The 19,102-nt window shown below is 40.8% G+C and overlaps 1 protein-coding gene across 6 annotated transcripts in view; it reads left to right on the top strand.

Annotated features, from left to right (window-relative positions):
* Positions 1 to 19,102, top strand: part of DGKB (diacylglycerol kinase beta) — a 565,198-nt gene that overhangs the window by 251,400 nt on the left and 294,696 nt on the right. For all 6 annotated transcript variants that reach the window (XM_030550690.1, XM_030550689.1, XM_030550688.1 and 3 more), the window contains one exon: positions 18,663 to 18,748. In XM_030550690.1, coding sequence (XP_030406550.1) covers positions 18,663 to 18,748 — 86 coding nt within the window. The remainder of the gene's footprint in view (positions 1 to 18,662; positions 18,749 to 19,102) is intronic.

The raw sequence follows: 19,102 nt of genomic DNA, 5'->3' as shown, positions 1-19,102 counted from the left end.
AAAAATTATATGTGTATGTACATATATAAAACTACATATCATATATGTGGTATTGATAGCCCAGAATGCAGTATCAAATCTGTACTCTGATTTCCCCCTCACCTCATGACTGAGCAGCCTCAGAAAGCTGTAGTAGAAATAATTCCTTCTGTCTCCTAACTATGGAATATTTTTCCCAAAAAATGACACTGGCCCGAAGGCATCTTCTCACTCCATAGATCCTGGAGCCACCGGGAACAAAAATGACAGTTGACATAATTTAGAAGAGCCTAAGATCTTATCTAGGTTATGCTGTCTGCAGCAGTCTCTCTGGTTCTCCAATCTACCCCTGACATGCCCCTTCCCTGCTTCTCCCACTTCCATCAGGCTTCCAGTGGAAGGAGTGACTTTAAGTCACTAAGAATGGTATGGTAAAGAGTTTCTGCCATTGCTGCTTACATTATGAAGGCTGGAGACTCAGGGCCTAAATCTCCTTTTATACCAGTGTAAGTCCATTAATATCATTGTAGTTTTATATGGATGTAAAATTGGTGCAAGTGAGGGCAAATCAGGCTCAGGCTTTTTTAAGAGTTGAGTTTTCAAGATGTGTTGCATTGTGTTGGCTGTTTCTTCTAAAGGAAAACAGAAACTTAGAATCTGTGGAATGGAGAAAAAATATATTGGAAAAACCTTGAAACTTTGGGATCCATTATATATCTTTTCCTGCCTATGATATTCTCCTGCAACTGATGCAAAGGCAGTTGTTTGGTTTTTGCTCTTATTGTTTTGAGGAATTTGCCTTTTTTTTTTGTTTTTCATTAAACTTACCTTGGGGTATAGACCAAACATGAATGGACTGGGAAATTATAGCATGCCATATCGGGAGTTATTGCTAAATCTTACAAGAGCATGACGAGCACCCTCACCATGTTATGAACTGTATACTCCTTCAGACCCCAAACTTCAGATTGCGTACCAACTTGACAGCTTTTAAAGCTATTGAAATAGCTTTCTTCAAACTTAGCTTGTTTTGTAATTTTCATTGAGACTTAAAAATCAAACCGAGTGTGGAGTCTCTGTGTACTGTACAGTAATTGTAGTTTGTATTTCACTTTGTACCATTTTGTCAGATAACTTGTGATGATATAAAGAGAGAATGTGTTTTAAGGCACAAGCACAAGAGGGCAGTATTAAGTGCAGACTCAAAGCCTTAAACTGGGAGTCTCAACTTTCAAACACCGTCTCTCTTTGAACCATAACGGTGTTTTTTTGAATTTCTCTTCTAATTAGGAAACTAACTGTTTTACTTAGTGTTTCTAATCAATTTTCAAGCAGGTATTGCATTTAATTAAGTTTTTTTTATTTATTCCATAGAAATAAATAATCATATGTTTCCAGGTATCTCTTACCAGCCCTTCTTCATTCAGGCACTAGAGTGTGAACTGTATATAATTTGTCCCTTTTACAGGAAATTGGTTCTGTGAAACTCCAGACAGTTGAATTAAACCCATTATCTAATTCATTTACCCATTTTTGTTTGCTTTTTTGGTAGGCGTTTTATCAAATGCAAGCCAATTATTTTAGATTGTCAGTCAAAACTTTATATTTATTAAATTTCACCACTTATTGCATTTCAAGTAAAGGGAAATATGGAGAGGAGTTGAATACCACAACGAGAAATGATCAAGAAATATACACTTCCCACCACTATTACTAAATCGAAAAGGGCTATATAAATGCAACATAAATATTTATTTTATTCACATTTTTCATGATCACCATAATCCATTTAAATTTTCTCTCTTGGGACTATTTTATTGAGCATTTCATTTCACTTCAGATATGTTTACCGGACTTACATAATGTTTATGTTATTACCGTGCACTTTTGTTGTTTTCTGTTCAGTTACACTGCTCTACAGCCAAAATGCTTCTGAAATAAATGTAATCCAACTTTACTAATTCTGGGTCACTGAGAACGAAAATGATGCTTAAAATTGTTGATTGGCTCTAGTTTTTAAGATATGCTATTGGTTCAGTATATACGACCCTTGACTTGGGAATGGCAGAGGATAAGTGAGTTATAAAGGGAAGGGATCTCAGTTTAAACCAGAAATGACTAAAATACATCTTTGACTGGATCTATGAATAACTCTATGACTGGGTTTGGACAGTACTTGCTTTTTAGGCAAAACAATGAATGATGCAATCTGAAGCTGGTATTGCATCATACATGATATGAATTGCATCATGTTATTCCTAGAAGTCATGGATGATGCAATCATAACGAAGCTTCCATCACTCTGCTGAACAAATTGCCCTATATCAGCTCTAGAAATCATACAGTGTTGTGCTCTTTTCTTTGTCAGTGTTCGATTTTGCAAAGGGACACATTTCTGTTTAGCCAAAGTGAGCAGAGATGCCTCGTACTTGTGTGGACAGTGCAGATAACTTCTGCTATGTTTATGGTGAAGTGACTTTTGCATCACAAAAGCACAGTAGAACCACTATGGTTAAGAAAGCCTGTCACCTTTATTTTGTCTGCAAAATTGGAGATCAGGACAAGAGGTGGGCCCCACACATATGCTGCAACACTTGTGCAACAAATCTTCGCCAGTGGTTGAACAGGAAAAGGAAATTTATGCCTTTTGCAGTGCCAATGATTTGGAGAGAGCCAACAGATCATACCAGCAATTGTTACTTCTGCATGGTGCCTCCAGTTGGGAAAGGTGTGTCAAAGAAGAAAAAGTGGACTGTGCATTATCCAAACATTCCATCAGCTATACGCCCAGTACCCCACGGAGAAGGACTGCTGGTTCCTAATGCACCAGAATCATTCTCACTTGAGTCAGACGAGGAAGAGGAAGAGGATGAAACTTCTGGTCCTGAACCATCAATGTCACAGGACCAACATTTTCTCTCATCCTCCTCCTCTGAACCACACCTCCTAACACAAGGTGAACTGAATGACCTTGTCAGGGATTTGGAACTACCCAAGAGTAAGGCAGAGCTGTTGGGCTCCAGACTACAGCAGTGGAATCTCCTAGCAGGCTATCAGGGCAAATGGAGCCCATCAGTGCTTGCAGACTATTGCTGGACAGTGACAAGAGATTCTCCATTTAATGAGTACAAGAGACAAGCCAAAAAGCGCCGAGTAGACACTGAATAGGACTAAACTATGTACATAATAGTTTTTTGCCTTTTGTTTCATAATAAATTTTATTTATATAACCGTTTTGCTGATTTTTCAAGTGTTACATAAACAGGACAGGTGAAATATTATCATGTAAAGCAACCATAAACACATGAAAAGACCTAGGTTTACAATTTATGATTAAAACTCTACTATCTACACAATATACATAGACATAAAATGTAAAAACTTAAATATCTTAGAAACAGTAGCCAATCAGTTGTTTTAATTGTCATATTTGAATTCAGCACATCAAAATACATAATAAATATCACATTTTATTTCTGAAGCAGACAACTTCAAAAAAATTGTAGACCAGTGTTGTTATTAATTGCAAGTTTTCAGTTTGTTTTCACTGGGGATCTTTGTGCTGTTAAGAACACTGAACAAATATGCAAGGGAACCAGGAGAGTAGGAAAACCCCAGATTGCAGAACGGGTATGAAGCTGTAGCACTTTGTGGAAGTAATTAGAACCAACTGGCTGGATCCCTCAGCCTCATCTCTATGATGGAATGCCCGTAGCCTTTTCCCAGTGCATATTGCCTCAGAGGGCCCATCCACAGAATTGAGCTGCTGCTGCTGCAGTACCAATTGAGCCTCAGCCCAGATGGAGACGGGGCAAAGCTGGCCCATTAATGGCATCTTATATCTGTAATTTTTTTGAAGAGTTTAAATAAATTCTGGAAATAGTGGATTCAACTTTCCCCACTAATTCTCTCTTATTCAACAAAGCATTTCAGAAGGAGATTGTACCTTTTAGAACAACAGTTACTGTGCATATGATAATGAATCTGCTGAAGAGTAACAGGTTAGTAGAGGTCAATGTGTTGGATCTGCTGCTGCTCTCTGTAGCCTGACTGGGAAATGCTCAGGTCATCTTGGAGGGAGATATTCTATAGCAGTTCAGAGGATGGATGGAGATTTCCTGTGTAAGTGATCAGGGTCTCAAACACAGGTCCCCAGGCAGTCTTCAGCCACCACTCGGCCACTTGCTTGTACCGGCAGAGAGTGTGGGCTAGTGGAGCATAGCTCACCATAGGCACCATCCACCAAGCTCCCCACTGGAGGAGATTTATGGCCTCTTCAATTGCCTCAAATTCACTGTTTAAGCCAGAAAGAGGCACAGAAAGTTGTCTTAGCAACTAGATGAATCTCTGGGAGGCTGCTACATTGAATGATGCTTTCACACCTGACTCTTGAGCCCTGCCTTGTTCCTGATTTCTGCCTTCCTGTCCTGTTCCTGGTCCCTCCCCTCCAGCCTTGTTTCAAATCCCTGCTTCTATACTCCACCCCCATTTACTCCGTCTCTGACACTTGGCTTGACTCTATCTCCTCTCTGACCTCTGGTTCACTGATCTGAGCACTAGGCATGATCACCACTGCTATGACTACTAGGTCTAACTGCCTACGTCCCAGTCTACAACATCCTGGCGGTGTCTCAGACTGGCTAAGCTACGGTTTTCAGAGCTGTGTTTGGTTGGGTCTATCTCAGTTTAAGATTGAGAGCACTCGTGTACATAGTGTAGATAAAAACATATACATGATTTCAATAAACAAATCACACCATATCTGACTCAGGGACATTAGTTTCTCACCAAAGACCAGCTGCAGGCTCCCAAAATCAACTGCTGCTCAGCCTAGGAGCAGCAGTTCTCTAAGCATTGGCACATTAATTAATGGTTTAGACATTCTTTATTAGGGAGCAGAAAGATAAGGGTGCAAACCCCTGCAAATGCAGCAGCTGAAGACAAGTATAAAAGGTACTGCACAGTTATAGACTGCCACAGTTAACAAAGTGACATGAAAATTACCAGGCTGATACATTGTGTAATTTGTGACTAGCACCTGTGTTTTTAGCCTTGAAAAGAGTTTCCGTATTTGGTTGTTATATCTCTATAGGAGCCTTCTACTTCTGTCAACAACTGTTGTAGATTTAATGATCTTGAAGAATCTGAAATTCAGTCATCATTCACCTTACAGAGAGGTAAATACTAGTTGGATGAATAGGAGTTGGACTGTAGACCACATGACAATATAGAGAGGTCCCTATTTATCAAAGGCTTTGTCCATCTGAAAAAACTCCATATTACATTAAGTGCTTTATTTGAAATGTCTAATTGATAATATTTTATACCTGATAATGAGAATTATGTCCACAAAAACTGTACTTGTGTTAACTGTCTTAAGCACTTAATTTGGTAAAATGTCATTTTTAGGAATTCATACAGAAGTTTGTACCACAAAAACTTTCCCTACCATCCACTTAAAAGACATCATAAGTCTGCAGCATGAATCCTCACAACTTTCTCTGTAGTGCAATGGGAAAACTATAGCAACTTAACCATTGTGACTTCACAAATGACAGAGCTATTTTGAGAATGAGAGTTTTTCCTTGATTATTGAAATCCATTATCGCAGTGTGTTCATGCTCATTTCGTTGTTACACATCCAGGGGTCTGTGGGGTTTTTCAGAGAAGTAGATATAAACTCCAGAACTGGTTCCTTAGAAGGCAAACATTGCCAAGTAAAGGTGGACGTGCACAGCATTCCAAACAAAATCGTGAGTCCATGATTTTTCTTAAGGACTGCTCCATTTAAAAGCAGCAAAGAGTCCTGTGGCACCTTATAGACTAACAGATGTATTGGAGCATGAGCTTTCGTGGGTGAATACCCACTTTTACAGATCCAGACTAACACGGCTACCCCTCTTATACTTGCTCCCTTTAAAGAGAGTTGTTTTACCCAAAGAAAATCTGTAGCCTATCATGGCCCCTTGCTGCTGTCATAACTAAAACCCTAAGAATATAATACAAGTGGATAAAGACTCAGAATAAATGGTAGCAAGTGTAACTTAAACCTTGTCTATACGTGTGTATTTTCAACAACTTGTTTTCCCTGTTGTTTAATAAAGGAAGGGAGTATATAAAGTATTAAATACACAGATATACAGTACATACCCTGTGTTACCTAACAACTGAATTGTTTATATTAAAGTACTTTTAACAGAATCATGAGCCACCCTTCCTTGTCTGTCTGGAGTGCCAAAACTCCCATCCAGTTTTTTTAGCATCTAAATTACTGTACTCTCCTCCTTTCTGGCCTCACTACTGTAACCTTGTTAGTATCAAGTCCATTCAAAAGTTACTGCCAAAATCATCTGACTCATTGCTTCAGTTCTGTCACCCTGCTCTTTGAGACCCATCACTGGTTCCTTTTCTCCATCATATCAGATATAAATGGAAGCTGAATATCTCCACCTTTAAAGCATTTCACAGCTGAGCTGCGCTCTGCCAACCAGACCCATTACCTTAATGCATCATCAACCACCGTCTTCACTCCAGCAACTTATTTTTCCAGCATGCAGTACATTAATCTCCTCCCACAAGCAACCCTGTAGTTTCTTCCATGTGTTATAAACTTCTCTCCAAAATCTGGAAAGTGATATTTTCCTTTTACTAAATCCTTCCTTAAGACTGATTTCTCTGTGCTGTGCACAGAACACTGCCTGTTAATGGCTAAGTAGGCTGTGAGCTACATTGTGTACATACCTAATCTATATGTAACATGTTCATACCATAGTTATCTCAGTTTCCCTCTCCCCACTCATCCTTGTTTTTCATCCACCTCTTGTTTCTTGTCATTAACTTAGATTGTAGGCTAATTATAACATGTGATGGCTTTTTACTACATATTTGTACAGTGCCTCTTTACTATGTTTGGCATAAATTAGGTTAAATGAATTTCACTTAAATGGAGGTCATTTATTCTACACCAGAATTATCCTTTCACGTCCATGTTTGTCTGGTGGTCTATCACTAATTAGCATATGCTGCCCTGTGCCATTTTTGTTTTGTTTTATGTGATAGATTCCTAAATAGGTCCGTAAATCTTATTTAAGGAAAACACAGAGCATATTGATGGACTGGTATAATATCCACATCAGTTGCCAACATTTGCAACTTGGATGACTTATGTTGGCCACCAAAATATGAATTTAGACCCTGACCGTAAAATGCATTCTGCATGAGTGAAAAGTGATCCGGGTAATTATAGGCCTGTTAGCTTGACGTCTGTAGTGTGTAAGGTCTTGGAAAAAATTTTAAGGGAGAAAGTAGTCAAGGACATAGAGGTCAATGGTAACTGGGACGAACTGCAACATGGATTTACTAAAGGTAGATCGTGCCAAACCAATCTGATCTCCTTCTTTGAGAAGGTGACGGATTACTTAGATAAAGGAAATGCGGTAGATCTAATTTACCTCGATTTCAGTAAGGCGTTTGACATGGTTCCGCATGGGGAAATGTTAGTTAAATTGGAAAAGATGGGGATGAATATGAAAGTTGTAAGGTGGATAAGGAACTGGTTAAAGGGGAGACTCCAGCGGATCGTCTTGAAGGGTGAACTGTCAGGCTGGAAGGAGGTTACTAGTGGAGTCCCTCAAGGATCAGTTTTGGGACCAATCTTATTTAACCTTTTTATTACCGACCTTGGCACAAAGAGCGGGAATGTGCTAATAAAGTTTGCGGATGACACGAAGTTGGGGGGTATTGCTAACACGGAGAAGGACAGGGATACTATTCAGGAAGATCTGGACCACCTTGTGAACTGGAGTAAGAGTAATAGGATGAAATACAATAGTGAAAAGTGCAAGGTCATGCACTTAGGGATTAATAATAAGAATTTTAGATATACGTTGGGGACGCATCAGTTGGAAGCGACGGAGGAGGAGAAGGACCTTGGGGTATTGGTTGATAGCAGGATGACTATGAGCCGCCAATGTGATATGGCTGTTAAAAAAGCAAATGCGATTTTAGGATGCATTAGGCGAGGTATTTCCAGCAAGGATAAGGAGGTGTTAGTACCGTTATATAAGGTGCTGTTGAGACCCCATCTGGAATATTGTGTGCAGTTCTGGTGTCCCATGTTCAAGAAGGATGAATTCAAACTGGAACAGGTCCAGAGATGGGCTACTAGGATGATCCGAGGAATGGAAAACCTGCCTTATGAAAGGAGACTCAAAGAGCTTGGCTTGTTTAGCCTGGCCAAAAGAAGGCTGCGGGGGGATATGCTTGCTCTATATAAATATATCAGGGGGGTTAACGTTAGGGAGGGAGAGGAATTATTTAAGTTTACTACTAATGTAGGCACGAGGACGAATGGGTACAAACTGGATATTAGGAAGTTTAGACTTGAAATTAGACGAAGGTTTCTAACCATTAGGGGAGTGAAGTTTTGGAACAGCCTTCCGAGGGAAGTAGTGGGGGCAAAAGACTTATCTGGCTTCAAGACTAAACTTGATAAGTATATGGAGGGGATGTTATGATGGGATAGTTTAATTTGGGCAATTGATCTTGGATTATCACCAGATAAGTCTGCTCAGTGGTTTGCGGGGAGATGTTGGATGGGATGGGAACTGAGTTACTGCAGAGAATTCGGGTGAGTCTTGCCCACATGCTCAGGGTTTAGCTGATCGCCATATTTGGGGTCGGGAAGGAATTTTCCTCCAGGGAGGATTGGCAGGGGCCCTGGAGGTTTTTCGCCTTCCTCTGCAGCGTGGGGCATGGGTCGCTTGCTGGTGGATTCTCTGCAGTTTGAGGTCTTCAGACCAGTTTTGAGGATTTCAATAACTCAGTCCTGGGTTAGGGGTTGTTATAAAAGTGGATGGGTAGGGTTCTGTGGCCTGCCTTGTGCAGGAGGTCAGACTAGATGATCATATTGGTCCCTTCTGACCTATGAGTCTATGAGCATTCCATCGGTATGGAATCTCTTGAATTAAGTGGGGTTCCACACAAGTACGAAAGATCTCCCTATACACAATGCACTGAAGGATTGAGGTCTTATATTTGCATATACATTATTAAATTTGTTCTCTAATCTGTTGGGTTGAAAACTGTTGCGCCCTTAGTTTGCAGACAGCGCTGTCTGAAAATCAGTATTTTTAAACTATTCAGCTGCTTGGCACCCACATACTAGTTAATCTTCTCACATTAAAATATAGTCCTCAGGAGAGAAATATTTTGCCCCTCACTGTAATAAACTGCATGTTTAATTAAAGTGATTTTATTAGAGTGATTTACTGTAATTATCATCTCATGAATAGTGTCTTTTCAGTGTAGACAACACTGTAACTGAGTGTTATAATGAGAGTGGAATGTATGCTGTCCAGTTACACAGCCAACTTGAGCCAGCTTTGCCAGTCTGGACGGAGAGAAAAGCTGTGTTTAGTTTTCCACTCATAGAATAGAGTCCAGAAAATAAGCAATTTCAGTCATTGATATTCATGTTAGCATCCAATTTTTGTATGGGACAGTAAATATAATTAAGAAGTAAATATTTCCACAACCTAATTGCTATGTCCTTGGGATCTGTTCTGCTCTATGAGTGCTTGGTTTAAGGGGGTTTAATGATGAATTAGATAGATAGAAATGATACATCAGTTGACTTAAGTCAGTTAATCCCAGGATTCTGTGTATAGAGAAGGAGAAACAAGTAAGTGGCAGAGATCACCTGGAAAGGGGAGAAACCGATGGGGTCATACGCTTGCTTCAGTGGAAACCTGCTAAAATCTATCTCTAATTTACTCTGAAGAAGTAGTGACAAGGGTGAGCTTTCCTCATCTTCCCCTCTCCACCCTCCCCCATCCATATACTGCATCAAGGTAAAAACGCCAACTGTATTTCTGTGTCTGACTGAGATATTAGGTTACATTACTTACAAGTAGCAAAGACATGAAAGAGCTGTACAGGTCATCTGAGATAAGTGCAGGTATAATCTGAGTACAGTAGAACCTCATAGTTATGAACGCCAGAGTTATGAACTGACCGGTTAATCACACACCTCATTTGAAACTGGAAATGTGCAATCAGGCAGCAGCACAGACAAAAAAAAGAAAAGAAAAAGCAAATATGGTACAGTATTGTGTTAAATGTAAATTACTAAAAAACTAAAGGGAAAGTTTTAAAAAATGATTTGACACGGTAAGGAAACTGTTTTTGTGCTGTTTTCATTTAAATTAAGATGGTAAAAGCAGCATTTTTCTTCATAGCAAAGTTTCAAAATTGTATTAAGTCAATGTTCAATTGTAAACTTGGAAAGAACAACCATAACATTTTGTTCAGAGTTATGAACAACCTCCATTCCTGAGGTGTTTGTAACTCTGAGGTTCTCCTGTATGTGGTTTATGCTAGACTTTAGAGACAAGTTGTTTTAGAGAATATATTAGAGTTCTAACACGTTTGTTGGTTCAGTACTATTTTATTATCCCTCCACCTGTAAAGCCAGCCTTAGTTACCATAAATGTACAGATCTCAGAGTAGCTTTCATGTACAGGTTTCCAAATGCAAATAATAGTAGTAATTCAGTTTTAATAATGTTTAAAATGGTTTTTCTATAAATCAGATTGTTGAAATTAGCTGGAATTAGAAATTAATGCTGTAGCTGATACAGTACATACACAAAACAGATACAGTTATTATAATAATAAAAAATAATAAAAAGCAAAAAATGTGATTTGAAAACAACCCAATTGCAATGAGTATTTAAGTTTGCTTTCCTTTTCCAAACATGTGGGCCTAATCTGCCCTGGGAAAAAACTGTTTTTAAAACCTGTTCAGGACACCATGGTTTAAGCCACAAGTTTTTAAATTGGTTGGAATTTTGAAGAGTAGGCCCTTGTGTTTCATTCTCTTTTTGGCTCTTTGACCTTTCCTGCACTAGAGAAATACAGCATGCTAAATAACATTTTACTACTTCAGTTAATTGTGACACACTTTGCATTCACACACACAACTTTTCAGTACCAACCACGCTAAAGTACCAAGTGGACTATTTGTTATCAGGGTCAGTACTATCTGATCTTACATCATTCCAATCTCAGCACTTCTCTGCCATTATGGTTGCAGACTGATGGTCATCCTCAGCTACTATCCCATACAGCATTGCTGATCTTGTGACGTTTCCATGCAGAAAGCTCTACTTCCAGGAGAAAGAACAGGAGTACTTTTGGCACCTTAGAGACTAACAAATTTATTTCAGCATAAACTTTCATGAGCTACAGCTCACTTCTTTGGAGCTGAGCAGGAACTGTGTCATAGGTATTTAAAGGCCATTACAACTGAAATGGTTTAAGACAAATGTGGGACAAATCTTCAAGTGTGGATGTGGGACAAATCTTCAAGTGTTCCTAACATGATTCTACTCGGCTAGTGTGGAAACACTACACTATGTGCTCTTAAGCCAGTTCAATACAATTGGCTCAATTGCAAATGATTCAGATCTTTAGTGAAGACGAGTTATGTGATTCAGCAATGCTTGGCACAAGGTATTGTGTGAAGTGGTATAAAAACAAGTAGTATCTTGTATAGAAAGAATGCATGAAATGTTCTTTTCATGGCAATAATTTTTTAATTGCACCAAAAGAAACAAATCTGATATCAAAATAGAGTATGATCTACTAGCAAACTCAATATGGATTTTGGTAGAGAGAAATTTGATAGTATGATGCATATTTTTAAGAAATCCAAACTATTATTTCTTATAGTCTGTTTAATTTCTCTGGGGATAACTAATGTAATGGATGTTTGCCCATAATAGTTAACAACAGGCTTGCAATATGATTTGTATGTATGTAGTACTAGGGTAGGGGTTCTCAAAACAAATTTGTTGGTGGCCTCAGATTGCGGCTACCGACTCTTGCTGGTGGCTGCTCTCACACTTTTTTCCTAAAGTACTTAATTAGCTTTAGGAAAAACAAATAAATATATACATATACACATCCAAATCGTAATTTATTTGTTGCTAGCTCATAAGTCTGTTGTTACTTGTATATTTAGTAATATCACTTTTATCACTTTTCACAGCAGACTTAGGGTATGTCTACGCTATGGGATTATTCCGATTTTACATAAACCGGTTTTGTAAAACAGATTGTATAAAGGCGAGTGCACGCGGCCACACTAGGCACATTAATTCGGCGGTGTGCGTCCATGGCCCGAGGCTGGTGTCAATTTCTGGAGCGTTGCACTGTGGGTAGCTATCCCATAGTTCCCGCAGTCTCCCCCACCCATTGGAATTCTGGGTTGAGACCCCAATGCATGATGGTGCAAAAACAGTGTTGCGGGTGATTCTGGGTAAATGTCGTCACTCATTCCTTCCTCTGTGAAAGCAGCTGACAACCGTTTCATGCCCTTTTTTCCTGGGTGAACTGTGCAGATGCCATTCCACAGCAAGCATGGACCCTGCTCAGATCAATACCGCAATCGTGGACATTGTAAACACCTCGCACATTCTTGTGCAGTCTATGCTGAACCGGGACCTGCAAAGCCAGGCGAGGAGAAGGAGGCTACGGCAGCACAGCGATGAGAGTGATGAGGACATGGACACAGAATTCTCTCAAACTGCGGACCCCTGCGTTTTGGAGATCCTGCTGGTAATGGGGCAGGTTCTAGCCATTGAACGTCGATTTTGGGCCCGGGAAACAAGCACAGACTGGTGGGACCGCATAGTTTTGCAGGTGTGGGACGATTCGCAGTGGCTGCGAAACTTTCGCATGTGTAAGAGCACTTTCACGGAACTTTGTGACTGCCCTGAAATGCCATAATACCAAGATGAGAGCAGCCCTCACAGTTGAGAAGCGAGTGGCAATAGCCCTCTGGAAGCTTGCAACACCAGACAGCTACCGGTCACCTGGGAATCAATTTGGAGTGAGAAAATCTACTGTGGGGGCTGCTGTGATGCAAGTAACTAAGCAATCATTAAACTGCTGCTACGAAAGGTTGTGACTCTGTGAAATGTGCAGGTCTTAGTGGATGGCTTTGCTGCAATGGGATTCCCTAACTGTGGTGGGGTGATAGATGGAAACCATATCCCTATTTTGACACCGGAGCACCAGGGCACCCAGTACGTAAACCGCAAGGTGTACTTTTCAATGGTGCTGCAAGCACTGGTGGATCACAAGGGACATTTCACCAACATCCACGTGGGCTGGCCAGGAAGGGTTCATGATGCTCGCATCTTCAGGAACACTACTCTGTTTAAACAGCTGCAGCAAGGGAATTACTTCCCAGACCAGAAAATAGCAGTTGGGGATGTTGAAATGCCTGTAGTTATCCTGGGGGACCCAGCCTACCCCTTGATGCCATGGCTCATGAAGCCATACACAGGCAGCCTGGACAGTGGTCAGGAGCTGTTCAACTACAGGCTGAGCAAGTGCAGGATGATGGTAGAATGTACATTTGGCTGTTTAAAGGCGCGCTGGGGCACATTGCTGACTCGCTCAGACCTCAGCCAAACCAATGTCCCCATTGTTATTGCTGCTTGCTGTGTGCTCCACAATCTCTGTGAGAGTAAGGGGGAGACCTTTATGGTGAGGTGGGAGGCTGAGGCAAATCACCTGGCTGCTGATGACGTGCAGCCAGACACCAGGGCGATGAAAAGAGCACACCAGGAAGCGGTGTGCATCAGAGAAGCTTTGAAAACGAGTTTCATCACGGGCCAGGGTACGGTGTAACTGTTGTGTTTGTTTCCCCTTGATGAATCCCCCCTCCCTTGATTGACTCATTCCCTGTAAGCAAACCATCCTCCCCCTTCGATTACAGCTTGCTTAAGGAAATAAAGTGACTATCGTTTTAAAAGTCATGTATTCTTTATTAAAAAGTCATTATAAAAAGAGGGAGAGAAATGACAAGGTACCCCGGGTGTGGTTTGGGAGGAGGATAGGAGGGAAGGAAAAGGCTACTAAAAACATTTCAGTGTAATGACAGCCTTTTGGTTGGGCTGTCCACAGGGGTGGAATGGGCAGGTGCACGAAGCCTTCCCCCACGCGTTCTTACATGTCTGGGTGAGGAGGACATGGAACGTGGTGAGGGTGGTTACACAGGGGCTGCAGTGGCACTCTGTGACCCCGCTGCTCTTCCTGAAGCTCCACCAGGCATCGGAGGATATCAGTTTGATCACGCAGCAGCTCCAGCATTGCATCCCACCACCGCTGATCTTCCTGCCTACGCCTCTGATCTTCCTGCCACCACCTGTCATCTTGAGTGTCCCTCCTATCCTCACGTTGGTCCCTCCTGTCCTCACGTTCATGGCATCTTTCCTGTAACTTGATACCACGTCCTTCCACTCATTCAGATGAGCTGTTTCATTGCTGGTCACTTCCATGATTTCCGAACACATTTTGTCTCACGTCTTCTATTTCCTCCGCCTTATCTGATATAGCCTTCGGGTTGGAGTAGGGAGAATTGAAGAATGTGCAGCTGCATGAGGGAGGGAAAAAAAGGAGAGAAGGATTTAAAAAGATAATTTTTACAGAACAATGGTTATACTCTTTCACAGTGAACAACACTATTCACCTTACATAGCACATTTGATTTCACTTCAAGGTCATATTTTGCATCTTAATATTGAGTGCCTGTGGCTCTGGTGTTACAGATCTCACAGACGCAGGCCTGGGCATCAGAATTCAGATTGCATGCAGCCATGGTAAGCCATTGTCTTTCGGCTTCTGCAGCCTTCATATACACAGTGCCATCTTTTCCCAAAAACCAAGCAAATCCCTTTCAGTGATGCTTTTTTCCTGTTAACATGCAGCAGCAGAAGCTACCCCCGCCTCCAATTCTGTGGGATGATAGCTTTACCCCTCCCCCCACCCCATGGCTGGTATCATGGAAGATCACTGCTAATCACCCCCCTTCCCCTCCCACCACCGTGTGGCTGGTAGCAGGAAAGATCCCTGATAGCCAAACGTGAAAAAGCTCAGCGCTATTCCCCTCCCCCGCTTGGCTACGTGCAAGGAAGGATTTCTTTTAAGCAACAGGCAAACAGCCCAGTAGGAATGGCCATCTCTGTCCCCTTACTTAAATTCCTGAATTTCAACCAGCTTACCATGAATGATATCACTTTCCTGAGGATAACACAGCGAGATAAAGAACAGATGTTTCTTGAATGCCAGCAATCACCGGGACCATACACAGCTATGATTTGTCATGCAATGATACCTGATTACTTGCTACATGCATGATGTGGTAAAGTGTCCTACAATGGTGGATGGAATAAGGCTGCCTTGCCCAGAAACTTTCTGCAAAGGCTTTTGGAGTACCTCCAGGAGTGCTTCATTGAGATGTCCCTGGAGGATTTCTGCTCCATCCCCAGACATGTTAACAAACTTTTCCAATAACTATACTGGCAACGAATGCATCCCAAATTCTCAGGGCAAATCAATCAATCATTAAAAAACACTTGCTTTTAAACCATGTTTTATACTTACAAAGGTACACTCACCAGAGGTCGCTTCCATGGCTTCACTGTCTGGGCTAGTGGCTTGGGAGGGCTGGGAGGGTAATTCCGTCTGGGTGAGAAAAAGCTCCTGGCTGTTGGGGCTAACAGAGTGCTGTGTGCTCTCTGCAAGCTCGTCATCCTCTTCCTCCTCCTCATCTTCCCCGCCCACAGAATCCTCAGGCTTGGCTGAGATTACCAAACCCACCTCGGAATCGTCGGACAGGGGTGGGGTAGTGGTGGCGGACTCTCCTAGAATTGCATGCAGCTCAGCGTAGAAGAGGCATGTTTTCGGTCCTGCCCCGGACCTTCCGTTTGCTTCTTTGGTTTTCTGGTAGGCTTGTGTGAGCTCCTTAACTTTGACTCTGCACTGCACTGAGTCCCTGGTGTGGCCTTCCTCCATCATAGCCTTGGAAATTTTTTCAAATATTTTTTCATTTTGTCTTTTGGAACGGAGTTCTGTTAGCACAGAATCCTCTCCCCATATAGCGATCAGATCCAGTACCTCCTGTGCGGTCCATGCTGGAGCTCTTTTTCGATTCTCAGGAGACTGCATAGTACCTGTGCTGATGAGCTCTGCGTGGTCACCTGTGCTGATCAGAGCTCCACCCTGGCCAAACAGGAAATGAAATTCAAAAGTTCGCGAGGCTTTTCCTGTCTACCTTGCCAGTGAATCAGAGTTGAGATTGCTGTCCAGAGTGGTAACAATGGTGCACTGTGGGATACCGCCCGGAGGCCAATACTGTCGATTTGCGGCCACAGTAACCCTAATCCAATATGGTAATACCGATTTTAGCGCTACTCCTCTCGTCAGGGAGGAGTACAGAAACCGATTTAAAGAGCCCTTTATATCGATATAAAGGACCTTGTTGTGTGGACGGGTACAGCGTTAAATCGGTTTAATGCTGCTAAAATCGGTTTAAACGCATAGTGTAGACCAGGCCTTACTCAGCCCTAGCATGCCTGGGGACAAATTAAGCCCTGGGTGGAGGTCAGGGAAAGTAGCGGAGGCCAGGGGCAATGTAGGTTGGTAGATGGGGGACCTGGGAGGCAGCAGTGGGCTGGAGCCCAAAACCCCACAGCCGGAAGCTGGGGCCTGCCGTTTCACAGCCGGAGCCCAGGGCTGAAGCCCAAAGCCTGCATCTACTGCCACTGAGAAGGTGGGGAATTCACTGGCTGGCTGCTCCTCCAGTGTTATGCCCCCGATGTCTCCAGAGGAGGGCATAGCCTAAACTCTGCTGATGGCCCGAGCACCAGCACCAACACCAAGGCAGTGAATTCAGGAGCTACAAAGAGGGGAGGGGCCACTGTATTTCCCCAACCCCCCATCACAGCCCAGGAGGCTGTGGCTGCAAGAAAAGCCCCTAGTGGCTACATTTGAGTAACACTGTACTAGGGGAAAAATACCTTACTGGCAGATGAGCAGTCCTGCTCTTATATGTCTAGTCTTTATCAGCTGTTTTTAAGGCAATTTAAAAAATCTCATTATATAATGAACAAAATGAATTCTCATTGGTCTTATCTCTATATAATGGTGATGTAAGTCTGAGCATAGAGAATTGAAATGGCTGAAAAAATACATACATATACAGTTATTTTTGAACATAGATCCACTATAAATTAAGTATTTTATATTTTTATTTAACTGTGGCTATTATAGGTAAAGCAATGGTAACTGGACAATTTTCTGAGCAAGTTAAGGATAGTAGGTGTGATTCTCATGTACAGTAAGGCTCATTTTAGTGTTCTGACAGTGCACAGTACACTTAAATTAAGTGTAAATTTAATTCCACTTTAAGCCTACTTTATACTGCCACAGTGGTATAAAGGGGCCTTTGTATAAATGAGAATCAGGCCCAACATTTCTGTCAAACTGTTTAAAAAAATCTGTTCTGTAGATTGTAGACCATAAGTGCCAGTAACATTCTAATTGACTCGAGAAATCTTGATAGACCATATTTATACCTTCCTTCAAGCTATGTTAGAAAATCCATCCCATTCCTTATTTACAATGATGACTTTTACTGTGTTTGAGTGAAACCATATGAGAACCATTATTAACCATTAATGCAAGATTGACAATTGGATTTTTAGTTAATGGGCTGTATGTATACATTCATTTATTCAAAGCCAGAAGAAACATTATGTGAAGTTCATGGTATAACTGTAAAGGTTCTCCAAACAGTGAAGTTACTATGTATAAATATAAGATACTTCAGAGTAGACCTGAACATTCATTCAGAATATGGCTGACCTAAAATACTTCTGTAATTTATGTATTCCAGTTATATTTGTTTGTGGGGAGGATACAAAGCAAAACTGAAAATTAGACCTGGATATTAACATTTGCGACATGTGCACAATCACTTTAGCACAGTAGCTTCTTAACATTTGTCTTGCTATGATTTATTTGTAGAACTAAGTGAAGGTTACAGGATTGGGCTCTTAAAAACAAACAAATCTAGGATATTTGAATTTTCCTTCCTTTGTTCTCATAATTGGTCTAAATTATGTATTTGTTGACTTATTGAGTATGTGCAGGATATTTTTTGATGAGTGAACAAAACATCATTTGTGTTTCGAACTTTGGAAAAGAATAAGCTATACCACCAGCAAAAATAATGTGATGAACAAAAAGCTGCTACAAATATGAATCATTAAACATGGATGTTCTTAGATCATTAAGCTACAGCTATTTTTAAGTTTTGTTTTGGTTTATTTTGCAGTGGGTCTGGGGGTGCACATAGCTAGGTGTTTAGGTGTGTTAATGTAGATATAGAAAAGGCATTTTTTAACCACATGCCTCTGGTAAAATTCACTTTTTAAATAGGACAAATGTAGAATTTAGACCAGGGATTCCCGTTTCTTTCCACAGACCGATAGATTCAAATTTTTCATATTCAGACTTCTTCAATTTGTAAAATATTACAATGTTCTAAACTCAGAAATGAATGTGTTCTAATAATCTAATTAGATTTATTGGATAACCTTTTTTTTTTTTGGATCTTTTTTGTTTTCTGTCTCCAAAGAAAAAAAATCAGCATTGTGGATACATGTGATTTTTATAGGGAACTGTTCAACTTCCCAGTTTTTATTTGATGAAGCATGGATTTCTTTTATATGACAAATCACAAAGATTAGGCGTCATAAAACTGAAAGACTCATAATGTATAACTGCTTTATTTAAATTAAACAAGTACATTTACTTATTATTTTGCAGGTTAAATTTTTTCCGAGACGTTCCTGACTTCCGGGTACTAGCATGTGGTGGAGATGGAACAGTGGGTTGGATTTTGGATTGCATCGGTAATGAGGAGGTTTATTTATATTTGCTCTTGAGCTGTTATGTTTTGGGAGTCCCTTTATAAGATTATTTCTCATTTATCAGCTTGTGGAGCCAACAATTTCAAATATTTTAGTCCCTTAAAATGCTGATAGTTAGACTCTTTGAAGTATGAAGTCCATTACCTTTTAAAAGTTATTGTAATTGAAAATAATTAGGAACATCTAGAATACCTGAGTCATTCATTCCCATATGATATTACTTAGGCTATTTACAGATTAGGGATGGTAGAATTTGTTTAATTTTTGCTTCTGTCTCCTTTCTTCAACATGAATCAAACGTGAGGCATTTTCAAAGTTTAGGCCAGTTCCTGCAAG

Source organism: Gopherus evgoodei, chromosome 2, assembly GCF_007399415.2.
Source record: "Gopherus evgoodei ecotype Sinaloan lineage chromosome 2, rGopEvg1_v1.p, whole genome shotgun sequence".
NCBI lineage: Eukaryota > Metazoa > Chordata > Testudines > Testudinidae > Gopherus > Gopherus evgoodei.
The sequence above is the reverse complement of the archived record's forward strand: the minus strand, read 5'-3'. Positions and strand labels throughout refer to the sequence as shown.